Source organism: Clarias gariepinus, chromosome 21 (genome assembly GCF_024256425.1).
Source record: "Clarias gariepinus isolate MV-2021 ecotype Netherlands chromosome 21, CGAR_prim_01v2, whole genome shotgun sequence".
Taxonomy (NCBI): domain Eukaryota; kingdom Metazoa; phylum Chordata; class Actinopteri; order Siluriformes; family Clariidae; genus Clarias; species Clarias gariepinus.
The window spans coordinates 7,506,937-7,525,707 of record NC_071120.1 but is presented as its reverse complement, the minus strand read 5'-3'; the positions used below and the strand labels follow the sequence as shown (position 1 = coordinate 7,525,707).

Below are 18,771 nucleotides of genomic sequence, written 5' to 3'. Positions count from 1 at the left end.
GCCAGCCGAGCAGACTCAGGCTTTATATTTCTCACGGGGATGATGTGTTAATCAATAAACAGCTCCAGTGTCCCCGGTTCGATCTTAAACTCGGGTTACTGTCTCTCCTCATGTCACTGTAGGTTTCTACTAAAGCGTTTGGAAGAGGGTGGAGACATCTGTGTGAACATCTAATTGTATTTGCAAACAACAAACTCGTCCTCATCTTATTTATGTTTATCATTTTCTTACAGTGGTCCAGCTACATCCGGGCGACGGTGCGTAAGGAGAAAGGCTTGCCGATCCTGGTAGAGCTGCTACGCTCTGATTCGGATAAGGTGGTGCGCGCCATCGCCATCGCCCTGCGTAACCTCTCCATCGACCGGCGCAACAAAGACCTCATAGGTGAGCGCCCCGGATCATCCACACGCCCCCGTGCTGAGCTCTAAATCAAATCCGAGGTTGCTTCTAGCAACTGGAATGCTGAAATCTTAGTGCTTAAACGGCTTCCCACTGCCACCTTGGGGATAAATAAAGTTAATAAAAAAAAAAAAAACTGGTTTTTGATTTCCATTCAAGGGATATGCCGGAAAGTTAGCAATAACGGCTTTGCTTTCACCACATCTGAAAATTAGATCTAAGGAACGAGCAGCGGTGTTATCCGTCAGCCAAGCGAGGGTATTACTTGATATTTCGAGGCATATGAAATATTAAAGAGGCTGAATCATCTGAAAAGTTCTAATAGAGATGTGGGGGATCACAGTCAAATCTGTAGCGTTGGTTATGTAATGCATAACTTTGAGTCCGTGTCTGTCCGGGGCGTCACAGGGAGCTACGCCATGAGGGACCTGGTGAGCAACCTGCCGAGCGGTCAGCAGCGTCCAGCCAAGAACCTGGAGGAGGACACGGTGGTGGCGGTGCTCAACACCATCCACGAGATAGTGACGGACAGCTCGGAGAACGCCCGCTCGCTCATCATGGCTCAGGCCATCGATAAACTGGTGGCCATCCACAGGACCAGGTACGAAGCTAATGTAATGCAACATACTACAGTGCTGGATTCTGATTGGACAGGAATTCTGCACTGTAAATCATTGTAGCTCCAACTTAATAAATTCTGAGCATAAATGTTGAATAAAGGCTAAGTTGCTAAGGCACAGACTCCACCGAGAAGCTTGGTGGAAATGGCCATTTGAAGCTCCAGGGGAATAAACGGATTTGAGTTCCTCTGAGCAACCGATCTCTTCCCGCTGCGATGCTTGAACCTTCAGCATTAGAGTACTTTTCTATTCTATTTCCGTAAGGGTCACATGGACGCAGCATGGAGCCGCCAAAGCACGAGCGAACACGTTTCAGTCAAGTGCTTTTAGCCTTTTACTTTTGCAGCAGAGCTCTGTTCTTTTGTCGGACTTTAAATTACATCCCTGGCCCTGTGTTTCTGCCCCACAGTCAGTCAGCCAGAGAGACCAAGGCTGCTTCTCACATCCTGCAGACGGTCTGGAGCTACAAAGAGCTGAGAAACACCCTAACCAAGGACGGCTGGAACAAAACTCATTTTCAGGTGCGACGCAAGCAGAGATTATAGAGAGTCTGGCGTGAGCAGTCCCTCTTTATCTCTGTCCATCTCTTTTCTTTCATCTAGTTCATTTCCTAGCTCACTCACTCCGTCTCTAAGAGCTTTGTCAGGAGTACTTGAGTGCTTTTAGCGTGGATGAGTTCTGTTCTGTAATAATAGAGCAAACGCCATGCTCCTACACACACTCGCCTACAAACATCAAGCTTTTCTATGAACGTGTTCTATATTCAGCGTGTTTTGCATCTTTGCTAAAGTAAAACTGTGATTCCGCTTGATTTGCACCGAGGCTACATTTCTGTCTTGTCCACTTCCCACAGCCCACAGCGACCGTGGCTCCAAAAGGCTCAAAAAGCAGCAAGTCTGGATACGACGACACCACCCTCCCCCTGATGGAGAAGAACCAAGGTGTGACTTTTAGTTTTCATGTATTCGTTCTTTTTCACTCTGTTTTACGCATGGGTTGATGGAATGCGCATTGTACAAGGGTTCTCTCAAGAACACTGTAGCACCTACAATTAAAGTGTGTATATGGATAAAAAACTAACTTAGAGTTCTGATGCAAGAACGTTAGCAATCTGGGACTTGAATTTCGTCCCTCATGATCATTGCAGTGGACAGAATAGTCTTGAACATTGCTATCGCAGTAACTTGGAAAGGGTGAAAAAGTTCAGTTTTCTGCTTGTGGCATGATGTATAGATACAGTAGTGCTTTGGGGGGGACCAAAGATGTCTGACATTAAATGCACAAAAACTCTTCGATGTTTTTATTGCATTCCTTATCATCTGATGTTGATTTAATTAGGCAGCTAGCTAGTCCATAGTCTAGCTTGACTTAGCCAGCTAGCTAGTGCATAGTCTAGCCTGACTTAGCTAGTTAGCTGGTCTTTGTTCGCTTAGTGATTTGCGTAGCTAACTGTAGGGATGTTCTTGTTTGTAGTCATTAATTGAATTATTGCGATAAGAATTTAACGCAATAAAAATGTATTAACTGCTAATTTGTTTTGAATTAAATTTCTCTATAGTTCACATATCTATTATATCCTTATTAACCACACAGTAGGTGCAGTTCAGCTGATACAGAGTACAGGACAGGATATTTTTTCTATAGCCAATCTGTTTTAGTTAGGGTTGTTATTGTTTTTATTTATTTATTTATTTATTTATTTATTTATTATTGTTTTGTGTTATTACACTTTTGGTCTCCATTAACTTGACTCACATAACTAATTTGTTGAAATTGTGATGCTAGAACTCTTTAAATATAACTTAAGCTAAGAAAAACCTTTAATGAAAAATAATGTACATCTTGTTTTTTAATTACAACTGATTAATCGATTATTGCTCATGTGTTTCACTACTGGTTGGGAGAAATGTGCAATGTATTTGGTTAGCTAGTTATCTAGTACGGGTCTAATCTGATTTTATGAACACGTATTCCACTGCACAGTTTAATCGGAGCCAGTTTGCCTAATATTAGCTTGTGTTAGCCAGAATCTTCAAGAATTGGTGTGATTTACAGCCTCACCCTCACTCAATATCTGTGTCTCTCACCTTCCAGTTTCTACTTGAACTCCTCCTCGTATGTCATGCTATATTTTACAGAGATAGATGAAACCTGTCGGCTTGTAATTAGACCCTAGATTTAGACAGGTTCTGATACGGTAGTGACTGATTGGCAGGATAAGCATGTAGATAAATGAGCTTCACTGCACAGAGTCATCACTCTTTTACTCAACAGTGGAGTAATTTTCTCACTGCACATGCTCAGTTACAAGAGAACGCTCGGATGTGCATTCGGAGTTTGGGTGATGGTGAGCTTCAGACATCTCGTTAAAGGAAGGATTCTTCACCATGACAGCATTTTCCTTATCGCTATATATAAATATAGCACACGTATTCAGACCTAGTGAACAGTGTAGCTGCAGCTATCTTTTCATCCTCAGCCGAGCTCTCGGTAACCCCTAGCTGAGGATTGTCTTAATTGTGTTAATGTTTTTAAATCTAAAAGCTAAAAAGCTGTACATTTAGTGAACAGATAAAAGCAACAGCCTTTAAATGCTTTGCAGGCGACAGAGGCTGTGGCACTGGTGCAATGATACCTATGGATGAACTGGGTCCAGGTAAGACTGCGTTTGCATGCCGCCCCCGAAATAAAGAAACAAAACAACAAAAACAAAAAAAGCATTGGTCCTTATAACAGACTTCTAACAATTCATAACCATGTTAAATTTTCCATTTCATCCAAGACATTGTTTTGTTTTTTTCCCCTGGAATGGGAACGATCATGAACCTTCTCACCGTTCCACTAATATCAAATCCAAGTCTCTTTCTTTATTATTATTGTTTTTCCAAATACCACCCTAAAACTCATAATATTGGTTCAAATGCTGTCTGTGAAATTCCTCTTTTAAATCAGGGATTCCAGTGAGCCCTGAAGAACCAGTCGTGCTTTCGGAGCGTATTCGCAGAGACGGTGTGTGTGTGTCGAGCAAACAGACTCACAAACTGTCTGAATTTGTGTTCTGTCTAGCCACAGCTTTCAGAGAGTTGGCTTTATTAAATAGGAGAGCCAGGAGAACTTTCTGGTGACGCCTCAGTAGGAACTTCACTACAGACTTGACTCAATATGAGATTTAGTAGGAGAGACATTAAAAGCTTCATTAGTAACTCATGATGATGCTTTGGTGGGAAATTTCATATTGGGGGTTTAATAATGCCCCTGATAACAATAATAAGGTTTAGGCGTATAAGAACTTTATACTGTAGGAACTTTAGTATAAAAAACAAGAGTAACATACTTTAATAGTAATCTTAGTAGGAACATTAGTTAAATATTTGGTTGGATCTTCGGTAGGGAAATTCAGGTAGAGCTTCAGTGATGATTTTTCTAGTCACTTCAGTAAAAAATTGTGAAGGATCTTCAGGAGAGATTTAGTTGGTAAATTTTGTGAATTTTGGTAGTAGATAATAATCAGTAAAAAGGTTGATTGGAGCTTCAGTACTACCTTGAATAGAAGCTTGAGTGGGAATTCTAGATGAAGTCTTAGAGTTTTAAAAACTTCATCAGTCGTAGGAGACGATAACAGGAGTAGCAACATCAGGAGATCATCAGTATTGAAATTCAGCAGAATTAAAGTTTAGTTAAGGCTTCAGTAGTATACGTAGTTTCTGTACTGGAGTCCTCTCCTTGGCTTTAGGAGGATCTTTAAGTGCTTCCCTATTATCACCAGTAAGTGCTTGGCTGGTATATTGAGTTGGACATTTATTAACAGGAACATCTACAAGCGTGTGAGTGGAATCTGAAGATCTTTTTGTAACTTTTTTAGGAACTTTAGAAGTTTTGCCCAGGAATTTTTGAAACTGCAGCAGTGTTAGAGGGAACTGACACTCGAGTTGCCTGCTTTATTATTTCAGTCAGAGCTTGAGTGGAAGATGGAGGTAGTAGTTTGTTTAGTGAGGTCAGTGAGAGCATGTCGTGGTGACATCAGTAATGTCAGTAATAAGCTCGGGAGCAGCACAAGCTGTTAAAGAGGAGGTCCGGTGATGGCTGGATCAGTAATAGTGGTGCGATGATGGTGGTAGAAGCTGACAGTCATCCTATAAAACTGACTACTTCTTGCCATGCTGTTTCATGTCCCATGATGCCATGCGGGTTTGAGCAAGGCTGAGTGACACTAATTGGACAGAATGTGAGCTGAGAGAGCTGTGCCGGCGAGCAAGAGCGTTGAAAAAGAGGGAGGAAGCGAAGAAGAAAATGAAACGTCTCGATTCAGCCCCGGAAGAAAAAACAAAACCTTAATAAAAAATTCAGGACGTTTCTGTGGGCGCGTGTCGTACGTCGGACAGATCCACCTGATCGGCCAGTCTTCATCTGGTGTATGACTAACACTCTCGTCTTCTCTGTCTTCTTACAGACGGCTATTCCACTATTGACCAAAGGGACAAAGACTGCAAATACAAAACCAGCGACGCCTCGTCGGATCTGACGGAACGCGAGCCTCTGAAGGTGAGTACCGTCAGACACGTGATCCCAACATGTGACTAACAAAAAAAATAAATAAATAAAGTTCTATTTAATAAGTATTTCAACACGTGTCTGTTTTCTGAGGTGGCAGGAGAGAAGAGTCGCTGTAGTATAACACCGTGATGTTTTTGAGCTTTCACGTCTTTCTGGCGACTCCGTTGCAATTAGCAAGATATTTTGTCACTTTGAAGAGGACGTAAAAAAATGTGTGTGTATTTGTAAAAGGCCATGGCGCCTTTGCTCTGATTTGAAGCAGCGGATAATTGTGCAGCGGGTAATTAAGTGTGTGCACGAGTGTGTGCGCGCCAAGATCGTGACGGTGGAACAGCGGCCCCTCTTCATGAAACTGTCTGCCTTTTCACCGAAAAGTGATTTCCACGTCCTTTTTACAAGAACCGGACACGGTTGAAGAGACGAACCTGAGCACGGATAAGCCTGAGGCTTTAAGGGTTCAATCAAATTGGAATATACTGGAAAATATGTCTTATCTAGCTAAACAGTTTAAACCACAGAGAAGTAGAATAGATTAGCCGTTTCTCGATTAGCTGAAATCAGGCAGTAAAAGATGTCACTCCACACGGCCACACTTGTTCGGTCCAAGCGCGATGCTACCCCCCGCTTTTACACCTTCAGTACCACTTCGTTTTGTCTCGTTGTTTTGTGCTTGTTTTGACTCGCATGATTTATTTATTTATTTGTTTTTTCCCAGTTTGTGATGACTAACTTTCAGTACACTTACCTCTTTGTTCTCTCTCTATGTACGTGAAATGCATTTGTTTTTTTGCAAATTTTTTATTTTATTTGTTTTGTTTTTTTTAACCCCTTCTCCCGTTGCTGCAGAATGACTCGAATAGGAAGCACTATATCCGGAGCAACAGGCCGACAGTGAGTCTTGTGGACGCTTGTGATGTCAAGACTCAGCCTGTTGACTCCTGGGTGTAAATGCATGCATGGTAGGTTTTTTTTTTTTTTGGCCTTACTGATCGGTGCACACGTCCACCCCACGCTTAACCCCAACCCAGAGAGACGACCGTCTGACAACACGGATCAGATATTTTCGCTCTGGTGTATCGTCGTTAATGTCTCATCAGTAATAGTCTTGCGGCAATTAGCTGCACCCGCTAATTAACTGCAGACAATGTAAAGATCATTTTACCGTGAACGAAGCCCTAGTCGTTGGGAGTTAATTAAGAACTTCATAAGTAATGTATAATACTAGTCATTTCATCCTGGATTAATTTTCTACACAAGGTACCGTTCCTATAGCAACCGCGGTCATCTTTAAGCGTCGAAAGTGGATATATCTTGTTTTGTGTCAGACGTACGTGCAGCTCTCTGGGTTATTAGGAACGCTTCACCGCGCTCTCGCTCCCTTCACCCATCGCCTTTCTCCATCTCATCTCATCACATCATCCTGCTTGGGCTCAGAGCGCCTCCACCCTGTAGCGCGGGACTCTGGGGTACCTGTCGGGTGATGCACCATGGGTCACCCATCCTTTAATAAGGTTCATGTGGGGCTTTTTAATGTTTTTTTTTTCTTTATAGAGCTCTAGGTGAAGAAGCCTGGTGAGTTTTAGATGTGTTGAATAAATGTGTTGTGTATGTGCACGGCATACAATCATCACGCCATCTTCATCAAAAAAATCATAATTGCTCTCATAACCGCAGTCTAAATCCATCTGTACATAGCTGCTGTTCTGTATCGGGTTTTCCACTGACACAGCGCTGAGTTACAGAAATGCTACAAATGTTTATTACACATTATTATTATTATTATTATTATTATTATTTACGAATATTGTAAAAGTTTTATTGCCGATGTTGGTGGAAAAGTCATACAAGTGCCGAAGCTGTTGATTAAATGTTCATTCAGAATCGTCTTTCAGTCTGTAAATCTTCTCGTATGTGTGTATGAGTGGTTTTTGTTTTACTTCAGTTCTCTTTGCGTTTTCTTTCCCTCCCCAGGCTTAGCCAGCGTCAGCGCTACATCACAACCAGTCGAAGGATCTCACGAGACACGAGTCACCACTGCCATTTCCTCCACCACGTGGACTCATCAGCAAAGAGACACAAACAAAAGCGCAATCTTTCATTCGGCGAGATGAAACGGAACGCAAACACAAACACACGCACACAAAAAAAAATGGAAAAGGAAAAAAAAACAACGTATATTTTTCACACACGTGCATTCCCACGGCGTGACGAGGATCCGAGCGGCACAACACGAACTCCGCGGATGAAGAATAAAGGATGAGCGCAGCAGCGAATGTGAAAGTGAGGATGTGGACATGAATGTGTAAGGACAAGAAAGAGAGTAAAGTGAAAAGGGAAAAGAAATAAAGGGTTTAGGTTTGTTTGTTTGTTTGTTTGTTTTTTCAAATAATTCTGTTGCTTATTTTTCTTGTTTTATGTTTTTTTTTTTGAGAAGTGGTGGAATGAAGGATGTGTTTCGATGGGAGAAGAAATGTTTCTGGGTCGTATAACGGTTTGAAAATTTGTGTGAAAAAGTGTGTGGGGGGGGAAAGGCCCAACATTGTGTCGTGACGTTCTGCTCATTTTTCCCGTGCTCCAGTTTGTTTCGTGTGTCGGTGTCGGCTTTTGTGCTCTGTTTCACCCCGCAGTGTTTTAACGGTGAGTCGCTAACAGCGTGAATGTATGCTAACAGTTTGCTAACAGGCTAGGTGGCGTTCGTTGCTAGCAGTGTGCTGCGCTGCAGGTTTGATTAGCGTGAGTGAGGAACGAAGGAGAGGTAGAATCCGTCGGGTTTTAAAGGGTTTTATATTTTTGGCGCTGATGTTAATGTAAAAAAATAAAAAATAAAAACACAGCGCCAAGACAAACTGTTTATACTTTGCTAGAGCGTCAACAACTTTGTAAAGTAAAAAAATAAATAAATGAGAGGAATGTATGAAAAGACAGTGAAGGAACAAGTGACAGGTGTTTGTCGAGAATTTCGTTTTTACCCCGCATAGGGTTGATGCATTTAATCAGAGAGGCAAACAGGAAAAAGGAAGGATTCAAGCTAAGGAGCTAAATGTAAAAAAAAGAAATGTATTATTTGGTGTAAATCAGTGTGTAAGACCTCAGCGTTTACGCTTCGTCCGGTGAGACGCAGCTCTGTGATCAGACTGGATTGGGTTCTGCGTCACTCGATGTAAATGTGATATAAACGTCAGACATTTCCACACCGTCGGGGGAACACCGAATGATGGATCACTCACAGATGAGACGATTTTTTTTTTTTTTTTTTTTTTTTTCGCGTGTAGATTATTCTGGAAAAATGAAAAATAAATAAAAAACCTGCCCGGATCTGGTGAAGTTGCACGTGCCTGCCGTATCCCTCCACGCTCCTCGTCGTGTGGCACGCTTGCAGTGTTGGTTTTCCTTCTTATTGTTTTTTTTTTATAGTGTTATAACCAAGACGGCTAACACCGAAAACAACAAAAAAAAAAAAAAAAAAGAAAAAGTTGTCAGTAGCTTTGTGTATTAACTTTGTTTTTCTTTTTTTCTTTTTTTTTGGAAAGATGACTTGTACGCCGTAATCCCTCTCCTCATCCGGACTGCCTTTTTTTCACAGTACACAACCAAAGGACTTTGGGATTGTATATTCTGAAGTTGGATCTACAGTATGAGCGTGAATAAGATTGTATATTTACAGGGAAAAAAAATGGTGGAAGCGTGGAATCGAGACCTACCTTTGTAGATATCACAAAACACACACACACGGTAAATGTACAACTCGGTAGCAAACGTGTTTGTAACTATCATATGTGCCTTAACCCTTCTCTGTGTTAGATCGAGAATAACTGTGTTTTCTATTAAGCTCTTTGTTGTTCCTCTTTCTGAATCCCGTCCCTTCTCTCTCTTTCTCTCTCTTCATGTCTTCAGTGTAGTCTAGACTGGTGGTGGGTTTTTGCCTTGTATTTTACATTGTACTCTATAGACACACTAAACAGGGGGCGGGTTCGATGACGTAGAGGAGAGCGACGTCGTTCATGCTTTCGTAGTGCTCGATGCCACGATGCTCCAGAATGTATTCCGTTCATTTTACTAATCCCCTGACGGGAACACAGCACTTGTTAGAATCCAGCGGAGATTTGTAGGGTATCACTTTGGTGTGTTTTCAAATAAATCATGCCTGGAAAAGATTTCATGTCCTGTATTGAGTTTATTCTTTGATATACTGAATGATCTCTCTCCATAGTTTGAACTGTACACAAAAGACTTTTATATACACACTTGTGTAAAACAACAACACATCTCTTGCTTGCTGGTTTGGTGAAGCTGTGTTACAGGGCGGCGTGAGCCTCGGCGAGGGTGTGAGCCGCCCCGGAGACGGCCTGCGTCACAATGGAGAGGTGTCGGTGCGCTTGAGCCCAGTCCTGCTCCAAGCCGCTGAGCCTAGCTTTCTCTACGGCGTCTGCCAGACCTGGGAATGTGGCCACGCTAGAGGAGCGGGATGCCCAGATCACGTGCCTGCAGGAGACATGAGGACGGTTTCTAGTTAAACTTGAAGGTGTGGAGTTCTGCTCAATGTGTTTAAGATTTGTCCTGAGTTGATGCTTAAACGATACCTGAAGCCGTATTTGTCAGGGAAGGCGAGCGGGTTCAGGAAGGCGCGATCTAACAGCATGAGCTGGTCGTTGATTTTGCGAGCTTTCAGCGGCCTGGCAGACAACAGCAATTTGTCTCTGTCTTTATCTTTGACAGTAAGACTTTAGACTTCTAGTATAAATCACTCTGACTTACGAGCTGTTCATGACATCCAAACCGCTGATGGTCTTCTCCAAACTCGCGGCTGCATTCTGGAACGACTTCACAGCTTCCTTTAGAGATTCTAGCGCAAAAAAAAAAAAAACAACATTATACATTTCAGTCCAGTGTTTAGGGATTTGTTAGCATTATAGAGATCTACGCCTGATTATACGATTTAATCCTGTACCCATGGAGATATCCTTAGCCTTCAAATCAGCTTCGAACTTCCCCACAGCTTCAGTGAGATACTGCTCGAGCACCCCGGCGTAGTCGCTACATTTAAACGGCAGCAAAACGCTATCGGCTAGTCGCAACAAAACGTTCCCCGCTGTTCTTGCTACAGTCTGGTGACTGGTGAAACCTTTAAGGAGGGAAATGTATAGAATCTCATCAGGTGAGGGTTTAAAAAAAACAAAAAAAAACAGAAGAAGGTATAAAGAAATGTGGAGAGAGATGGATGAAAAGGTCACCTGGGTCAATGAAGTTGGACACGTAGTGAAATGTGTCGTACGCCGTGTGGTACGCGGGGTAGATACGTGCACTGGTTTTGCTCTGGAAACAGAAACAAAAAGTTCAATTCAAGGTTTTAAGGTTATATTTTGTCCAGAATACATTTTTTTGGTTTCTTTGTAAAACAGTTGTGTTTTTATATAGAGAGGAAGAGACTGAGTCTGACCCGGTCATAGGTGTAGGCGATGTCCATCGAGGATATTCCCAGGTAATGCATAAATGCAGCGTAGTCACTTCCTGCTCCTGTCAGGTATCCCATCCTGCTCAAACAATACGATCATCAAGCACACTGATTTGTAGTTGAGACACATGATATGATAAAATATCGACTGGTAACCCGTACTTAGGGATGTTTCCATGTGTAGGACTCGTCCAGTTTGAGTGTTGCCTCCAGTTCTCGTAGACGGATACGGTGTTTGATCCGGGTATCTTCACCTGATGATAACATTTGACCTCATAAATCTTTAGACATTAGACCTCATATCTCATAAATATGTATATGTATATCCATATTTATGAGATGCCTAAAATAGGTCAAGGAGATAATTTTGCTCCAGTGGCTCACCTGTTTGGCTGCAGTAAAGATGACATGCTGCGCTATGGGGCTGGCGGAGGCCCTAAGTGTGGCGTTAGCTGTGTTTGAGAAGCACACACTTTATATTACTCACTGTCAGATTACTTACTATTTCTATGATGCAGATTTTTTTTTATGGCAGGTATCAAGATTTATTCAATTCTGGTCTAGACATTCAAGAGCCACTTGATGAACATCCATATAATTGTTTATCAGAGACGAGTCTGTCAGCATCACCGTCATGAGATGTTGGACAGAATAGTGAAACGTTACCGAACACAGAGATGTCCACGTTGATGTAGGCCACTGTCCTCTGGATCAGCTTGCTTATGTACTCCTGACACAATGGAACACAGAAAAGGTCACTTTCCTGACCTTGTGAAAAGTCTAAACTTCAGAAATATGTTTAAAAACTTTTGCAGAACATTTCTTTTAAATCTGCTCGGGATGGATTTGGGTTTGAATACTGCATTATATTTTTATAAACTCTCTGAACTTTTAACTTTAAAATTTTATTTAAAGAAAGATAGAGATAACAGCGTTCAGATTCATAAATTGATCAGATAACCCTCACAGCCTAAAGATCACAGCACTACTGAGGGCACAACGGGTGTTCCTTGCCCTATAAACCCAACACTGTCTTTGCTCTCACCTCTGCATATTCGGCAGATCCGATCAGACCGAATTCCTCGGCTCCCCAGCTGCCAAAGATCAGCGTCCGCCGCGGCCGCCATTTCCCTTCCAGATACAAAGTTAATCGACTTCTCAGATGTGAACACAACTACAGGACATTACTCATTACTCTGCCATTCCTCATACATGAGCTAACACAGAGCCATGATTGGCTACCCTCGCTCAGGCTGATCACGCACAACGACCTTGCCCCATCCAACCAGAGAGCACCTCATGTTAAGTTTTTAAAAATGCCACGACCCAAACCATCATCAAGCTTTGATCTCTCTTGATATTTTGAAAATCATTCCACCTTACATTCTAGTTAATGTTAAGTCTGTGTGGATTCACCTGTCTTGACCATCTGCCCCAGGATTCGTGTGATCTCCAACATGACGGATGTACCGCTGCTGGGGTCGATGGCGCCGTGTACCCAGCTGTCTCTGTGGTTCCCGTAGATCACATACCTGTCTAAAAACACACACAACTTGAGGTGAAAGAATGCTAAATGCATTTCCTGTTTTCAAGTTTAATTAAAAAATATATATAAAAAGACCAGGACATGTTGAATTTACTGCTAGGTTCTAAGCTTACCTGGCTCTACACTGCCCCAGATGACTCCCATCACATTCGCAGAGTCTTTTAATTCTGCCTTGTTGTACACGTCAAGCTGCACATCACTCGGCACACAGAAGAAGAAACACAGAAGCTTGAGCTTTATCCTGGACATCATTTCGTACTGTGTTTGAAGTTAAATTCTATACTGTCCCACACTCTATAATATCTCATGTTTGTTTTTAAAATGATTCTTATTTAAGTTTCATTATAAAGTCATAAACAAAGCAAAAAACTTAAAGAGCAAATTCACTGCTTCGAATCATCATCAGAAATCATAAAATGTTTGTAAAGACACTGATAATACTAGTTTAATCAAAGTAATGTCCATAAAACAATCTCAATATCTGCACCACCTCTACTGTTTGATATCCAGATACCTGATTGGGCGTTATCTCTCACATGGCTATCTGTCTCAGAGTGTGTTATTCAGGTAAGGAGAGTAAACTGAAGGTTACAGATTAGAAAAATCAAATCTGCAGCTGTGCTTTTACAAAAAATTCTCAAATGTCCAAAAAAATTACAACCCATATCGGATACCTGGACTTAACCAGATCACTGAGGTGGTGTTGATTTGTTCTCCAAAGAGAACTTACCAGTCCTTAAATCGAGATGTGTCTTTGAATCCCGGTCCACCAAAGTTGTACTTGCAGGGAAAGGAGCCCTGCCAAGTATCGGGAGCTTCGGCTCCACCAAGCTCACTGCCACAATCGTCAGAAACGTTTATGAGTAAAGCTCCAAATTTAATCAGAAATAAATGCAAGAGACACGTCTGGATAATATAATAACCTTCTCAACTCACCATATTAACTTTTGAGCATCTTCAAATCCGATTGGCTGCATCGGAATAGGCGAAACCCCAGTGATGTCCTTTTCGTTAATTCTGTATGTATCTTCTGAAATTGAGATTTGTGTTTTTTAAAAATAATGCTTTGGAATACTAGAATATGTATTATACCTGCACATCATGGACAGTTACGTTTGGCAGCCAGGTACGGTGTCAGCTGATCTCCAAAGTTAGTTTTGTAGCTTCCTCTCTCAACGCCAGAAGGCGGGAGGTACCACGAGTGGGGATATGTCTCGTTCTCATCTGACATCATCCCGTCGTTGATGTCAAAGGGGTCGGTGTAGACAAGCACACCGATGACACCGAAAGGGGCAGCATTGATGCCCTGAACAGGACACATGACATGTTGACAAGTCAAAGAAAGGTCTGAGACTTACTGCATAAAATCTATGCACTTGATAGACTACTAGTTTCCTAAAAGTCTTGAGACTGTGTCTGAAATGAAAACTTTTGTAGAGGTGCATTAAAATAGTAATCACTCAGTCATCAAGATACTAATTAATTTCTTGTATAATTCTACCAATGTGTGGCTCCCGAGTTATGCAAACTCTATTTCCAGGTGGCACTGGCCAATCATGGATGCTCATCACGTAATCACGTAAACTCACTTCCTCCAAGTGCTATACGTCACCCCCCTAATGGGACGGCAAAGACACTGTCTTGTGTCTTTGTGTCCTCCCTAGTTGGGAGAGGTCACTTATGGGGGAGTACACTAACAAGACGGGTGGGAATTAGACATGACCAAATTAGAGACTGCTGAACCTTAAATATCTCCTAATGTTCACAATGCCAGGGAGAGTACTGCTTTCTTCTGCTGTTTCTTTTTATCCTTACTTAAACCCTCTAGTTAAGCTGTGTCTCAGGTTTGAACTTTTTTACATGTAGATGAACTCTGAATGTCATGAATAAAGGAGGAAAAAAATATAAAAAGGCCAACTTTAACATTTTAAAAGATAGCCACAAGATCTCAGGGTTTAAATCCCAATCCTGCAACAGATCTCCAAAGTCATGAACCAGGACAGAAAACATGGCCATACCCGTCTGTGCGCCAAATCATACCCATGGTGTCCAATCCTTAGATTATGCATGTGGAATGGTGAAGTGTGTTTGTTTGTGAATTGTGAAAGTGAAGCAGTCATGATGTCATTTTGTGGTTTGCTTACTTTATCAGCTCTTCCTGCTCCTCCATATCTGACGATGGCGATCGTTCCATTTAAGTCCCCCAGGGTTTGGTTTAAAAACTCATAGTCACTCACTTTGCCCTGGTTGGCGTACACCAGCTTCCCCTGTACAACAGATAGAGATGTGTGTTTGAATGAAACGTCATGGACGGACACATTGATATTCAGTTTGGGTTGAAAATGTAGCAGCCGCCGAGCTTCTCTGATGGTTTTGATAGCCTCAAAGGTCAGCAGATAAATGGCTCATTACAGAGTCGGAGGTCTATTAAAGGCCGTTATCATCCTGCTATCTGTCTGTTACTCAGTGACCTGACTTGGAGAAGAATGGGAGTGTGAAGAGGATTGTTCAGAGAGATGACTCTCTCGGCAGAGATAAGATCTGAGATCAAAATCTGAAATGAGCTGGAACAAAATAAGCCATTTTTATGACTGCTTATGAAAAGAGCAAGAGGTATAAAGTGCGTTTCCTTAAACATATGGAGTCACGAGTTACTATATGTTCAAGGAAAAAGAACTGTTTAACCCTTTATGTTTTAACTGAAAGCTTGGCCAAGGTATGAATTCAATCCTTGTTTTATGGATGTTGTGTAACATTTAAGGTAACCATAAACAGATGAAAATTACAGTGTATCATGATGTATTAAATAAAGATCATAGTGTCATATTAGAACCAAAACACTTCCAGGCATGATGTTGCAGGAAAATAATCACTTCCATTCCATCACACCACATAGTTGTTGATAGTTTTACTATAACTGCATAAAGGGGTTTTATTCCTAGCTATTAATACATTATATTTTGCAGTATAATAATATTAAATGTAAGCTAAGCATTGCCCCCTTCCTGAGTTTTAATTTTTTCTATATTTGTCACAATTAAATGACTGAGAATATCAAACTAATTTTAATATTACCCGTAATATAATCCCATAAATACAAAATGCAATGTTTAAATGATTTCATTCATTAAGAAAAAAAAATATGTCTAAACCTACCTGGCCCTAAGTTATTTCCCCCTTGCTAAATCATGAGTGAAATGTGATTTTTGGAAAGCTGAGTTACATTTCTGATTTCAATAATTTAAGTGTGACAAATATGCAAAAAACCCAAACATCCATCACATCACATGGGTATTTCTTATTAAAGGGTTAACATTTATGGTATGAAACTGTCCCGAAATGGACGACGGCACCTTCGCGTGTCCTGCAGGTCCGTAAGCGGCGTACGGCTGCACCACCTCCGGATCGTCCTGCTCCGGAAAGTACATCTTCTCTTTTTCCCGTATGTAGTCCACCACGTCAGAGCCTCTCACTGAAATGTAGGGGGGAAAAACAAGTAACACATTTCAATGAAACTAACCTAGATATATAAATGTTTAATATAATGCTTTTTAATATAATCCTTTACTGTTAAAAAAATAAGTCAGAACAAGACGTATTTACTTATAATAATGATTAGAAGCATTTACAAAGAATGTTCACGAATGTGAGAATAAAACATCTTTCATGGAGATTTGAGAGTGTGGAAATGTTTAGTGTTTAGAGAGGAGAGAGAGAAAGAAATGTTAATAACGCTGTAACACTTCTTTCTCCTGGTTCATCCATTTCTAAACTTGGAACCTTTTCTGGTGAGGAAGAAGCTGTAGAGTTCTGCTGGAATGTTACTGTCATGGGTTTAATAAGTCTCTATCTATCTATCTATCTGATGGATGATCAGGAACTCTTAACTCTTGCTGTGGCTACAACCATGTTATCATTTTATCGGTCTATAAACAGAGAACTGTTCTCAACTGATAACATTATTATAGTTATATCACTGCTGTGTCAACATGATGTCAGGCTTGTTGTTATGTAAGATCTCTTCATTGCATCTCCATCACAGTAATTTTTTTCCTGACATTCGTTCACATTTTATTCGACATTTAGCTCCATGTGATTTACTTTACAGTTCCATTTTTATGATTTTTATGAGATGATTTTTAAATGTGTAATTTTTTTGTAACAGGAGTGTTTATGAAACTCATAAAAATGTTTGATATTGCTGTTATGGTGGAGTTTCTTGTTTATGTAGCATTTGTGAAAGGAGTCTCCAGTGTCAGCGCTTTTAGTATAACTTTGGCGACAGAAGAGTGTGTGATTTTGTTTGATCGCCTGCAGAGTTACAGAATCTCAGAAGTAAGATTAAAGAATCGCCATCTCCTCCTCCTCCTCCTCCTTCTCCTCATCATCATCACTGGGTTTGGAAAGGACCTGAGCTCTTTGCAGGGACTCACCCACAGTGACATTATTCGGCTTGTCTTTGTCTGGGAAGGACAGATAGACTCTGTAATCCTCCCTCCACGCATTGTCCAGCCCCGAGTCCTTGTCCTTCCATCGCTTTAGCATAAAATCAACCGTGGCCTCGTCTCCAGCCGTGGTGGCCATGTGGGGAACCTGGGTCAGCATCCTGGAGGAGGAAAGGAGTCAGGTTTAGGTCAGTCTCAGCGGTCTATTAGCACGCGCACACACATACACATACACACCACTTCAGTGTCCATTTCGAACACATGAAGCTTAGTACAATTATGCCATTTCCACTTCACTTTATTTCCATTGAGGAAAAATTGGAATTACGTATCTTCATAAATACATAATCTTTGATGTACGTTTGCAGCACATCATTATAAATTACAAGCAACAGAGCTCTACAGGCAAGTCTTAAAAAAAGCCAAATCTCCACAAATCAAATTAACCACTAGCTAACTTTAAGCTAATCCTAGCATGAGGTGACTAGCTAGAATGTTAAAAGCTTGTACTTTGTGTTTAATGAGCACTGGGTGTTTAACTTCAAATCCAGATGCTGTATTTTTGTATTTATAATTATTTGTATTTATTTCTTAGACTCTAAAAAGTAATTTTAAATAAAATATTTTTAAATTTAAATCTAACCCCAGCATCAAAGTTTATTAAATACAAGACTGGGGAAAAAAACTAAGGAATTGTATTTAACACAATGTTACTTGATTTCCATAATTTTTTTAATTAGAACTCACTTAAGGTTTTCCTCAATCTGCACGGTGTCCACCTGAGCGATGAACTTCTCGATGAAGTTCTCGTCCACATCCTGAGCCACCTCCTGCACCCACTCGGGTAATGGGGTTGAGGTCTTCTTATCGATCCCAAAATGCCCGATCAGGATCCCTATGATGAAGATGACCGCTCCGCCCAGAGCGCACAGCAGAACCTTCTTCAGCATGGTGCAGATCTCTCGCAGCGCTCACAGCTGCTTTGCTATCTACACTGGAGACTATAATCAACAGCTACACTACAAATACACTACAACTCCTAACGGGGCAGGAAGATGGTGACGCGCAGATCGTGAGATTATGGCCTTGTGCTCAAGGTCAGGCTCTTCAGTCAGATAGTGAGACAAGGGGAGGAGGTTTAACACTGAGGTGAACAGAAGCTAAGATAAGACGCATATTTTTAGACCATAAAGTTTACTGATTAGCAAGCATGTGGATCATTTGAGTTGGACTTTAATTCTTAAAAGAAAAATCACTCGCACACAAATTTAAGGAGTTCCTCGGAGGCCAGTGTTTCAAACATAAAGCAGGCAGTCCGATCATGGCTCCAGTGTACTGAGAAAACTTTCTACCTTGAAAGCACCAGAGAAACACTGGGATAAGTGCAATAGTGTACAAAGGGATTATATAGAGAAATAAAGAGAGTTTTTAATACCATAACTGTGTTCTGTTATTTGTCATAATCAAAGGTCCTGATCTGAGTTGAACGGCACTTCATAGATGAATTATTTACTATTAGTTTACTATTTAGTAACTATTTAAATATATTTTAAAGTAAAAAAATACACATGTATGATGGTAAATAAATATAGGACTTTTTCGATTTGCACGCAAATGCCGGATCCCCTTTCTGACGCAGTCTCCCATATTATCCGGGCTTGGGACTGGCACTACATCCAGTGGCTGGGGTTTGTAAGCAACTATGTACAGTGTCGTTCTAAAGGGTTCGTACCCCTTGAACTTTTCCACATCACA

At 41.1% G+C, this 18,771-nt stretch overlaps 2 protein-coding genes across 9 annotated transcripts in view; one reads left to right on the top strand and one right to left on the bottom strand.

Annotated features, from left to right (window-relative positions):
* Nucleotides 1-8,535, top strand: part of arvcfb (ARVCF delta catenin family member b) — a 96,749-nt gene extending 88,214 nt beyond the window's left edge. For 5 of the 8 annotated variants that reach the window (XM_053480481.1, XM_053480475.1, XM_053480473.1 and 2 more), the window contains 8 exons: nucleotides 234-384; nucleotides 808-1,000; nucleotides 1,429-1,540; nucleotides 1,873-1,960; nucleotides 3,622-3,675; nucleotides 5,470-5,561; nucleotides 6,420-6,532; nucleotides 7,545-8,535. In XM_053480481.1, coding sequence (XP_053336456.1) covers nucleotides 234-384; nucleotides 808-1,000; nucleotides 1,429-1,540; nucleotides 1,873-1,960; nucleotides 3,622-3,675; nucleotides 5,470-5,561; nucleotides 6,420-6,521 — 792 coding nt within the window. In that variant the 3' untranslated portion in view covers nucleotides 6,522-6,532; nucleotides 7,545-8,535. The remainder of the gene's footprint in view (nucleotides 1-233; nucleotides 385-807; nucleotides 1,001-1,428; nucleotides 1,541-1,872; nucleotides 1,961-3,621; nucleotides 3,676-5,469; nucleotides 5,562-6,419; nucleotides 6,533-7,544) is intronic. The other 3 variants (XM_053480476.1, XM_053480478.1, XM_053480479.1) reach the window with 3 other exon arrangements.
* Nucleotides 8,536-9,727: 1,192 nt separating this feature from the next.
* Nucleotides 9,728-18,096, bottom strand: naaladl1 (N-acetylated alpha-linked acidic dipeptidase like 1). Its single transcript, XM_053480482.1, has 19 exons — nucleotides 17,764-18,096; nucleotides 17,005-17,177; nucleotides 15,925-16,043; nucleotides 14,716-14,838; nucleotides 13,685-13,877; nucleotides 13,508-13,601; nucleotides 13,302-13,406; nucleotides 12,685-12,770; nucleotides 12,442-12,561; nucleotides 12,071-12,156; nucleotides 11,692-11,755; nucleotides 11,410-11,477; nucleotides 11,188-11,279; nucleotides 11,011-11,104; nucleotides 10,805-10,886; nucleotides 10,522-10,695; nucleotides 10,329-10,416; nucleotides 10,154-10,246; nucleotides 9,728-10,055 (listed from the first exon to the last, which is right to left on the bottom strand). The coding sequence occupies exons 1-19, from the start codon at nucleotides 17,964-17,966 to the stop codon at nucleotides 9,869-9,871; spliced, it is 2,244 nt and encodes a 747-aa protein (XP_053336457.1). The 5' UTR covers nucleotides 17,967-18,096; the 3' UTR covers nucleotides 9,728-9,868.
* Nucleotides 18,097-18,771: the final 675 nt, after the last annotated feature.

Coding starts and splice junctions, on each gene's coding strand:
- naaladl1 (XM_053480482.1), bottom strand. CDS start 17,966: ATGCTGAAGAAGGTTCTGCTGTGCGCTCTGGGCGGAGCGGTCATCTTC. Junction 11,756..12,070: donor GATCTGCCGAATATGCAGAG/GTGAGAGCAAAG, acceptor CCATTGTGTCAG/GAGTACATAAGCAAGCTGAT. Junction 10,247..10,328: donor TTGGATGTCATGAACAGCTC/GTAAGTCAGAGT, acceptor GTTGTCTGCCAG/GCCGCTGAAAGCTCGCAAAA.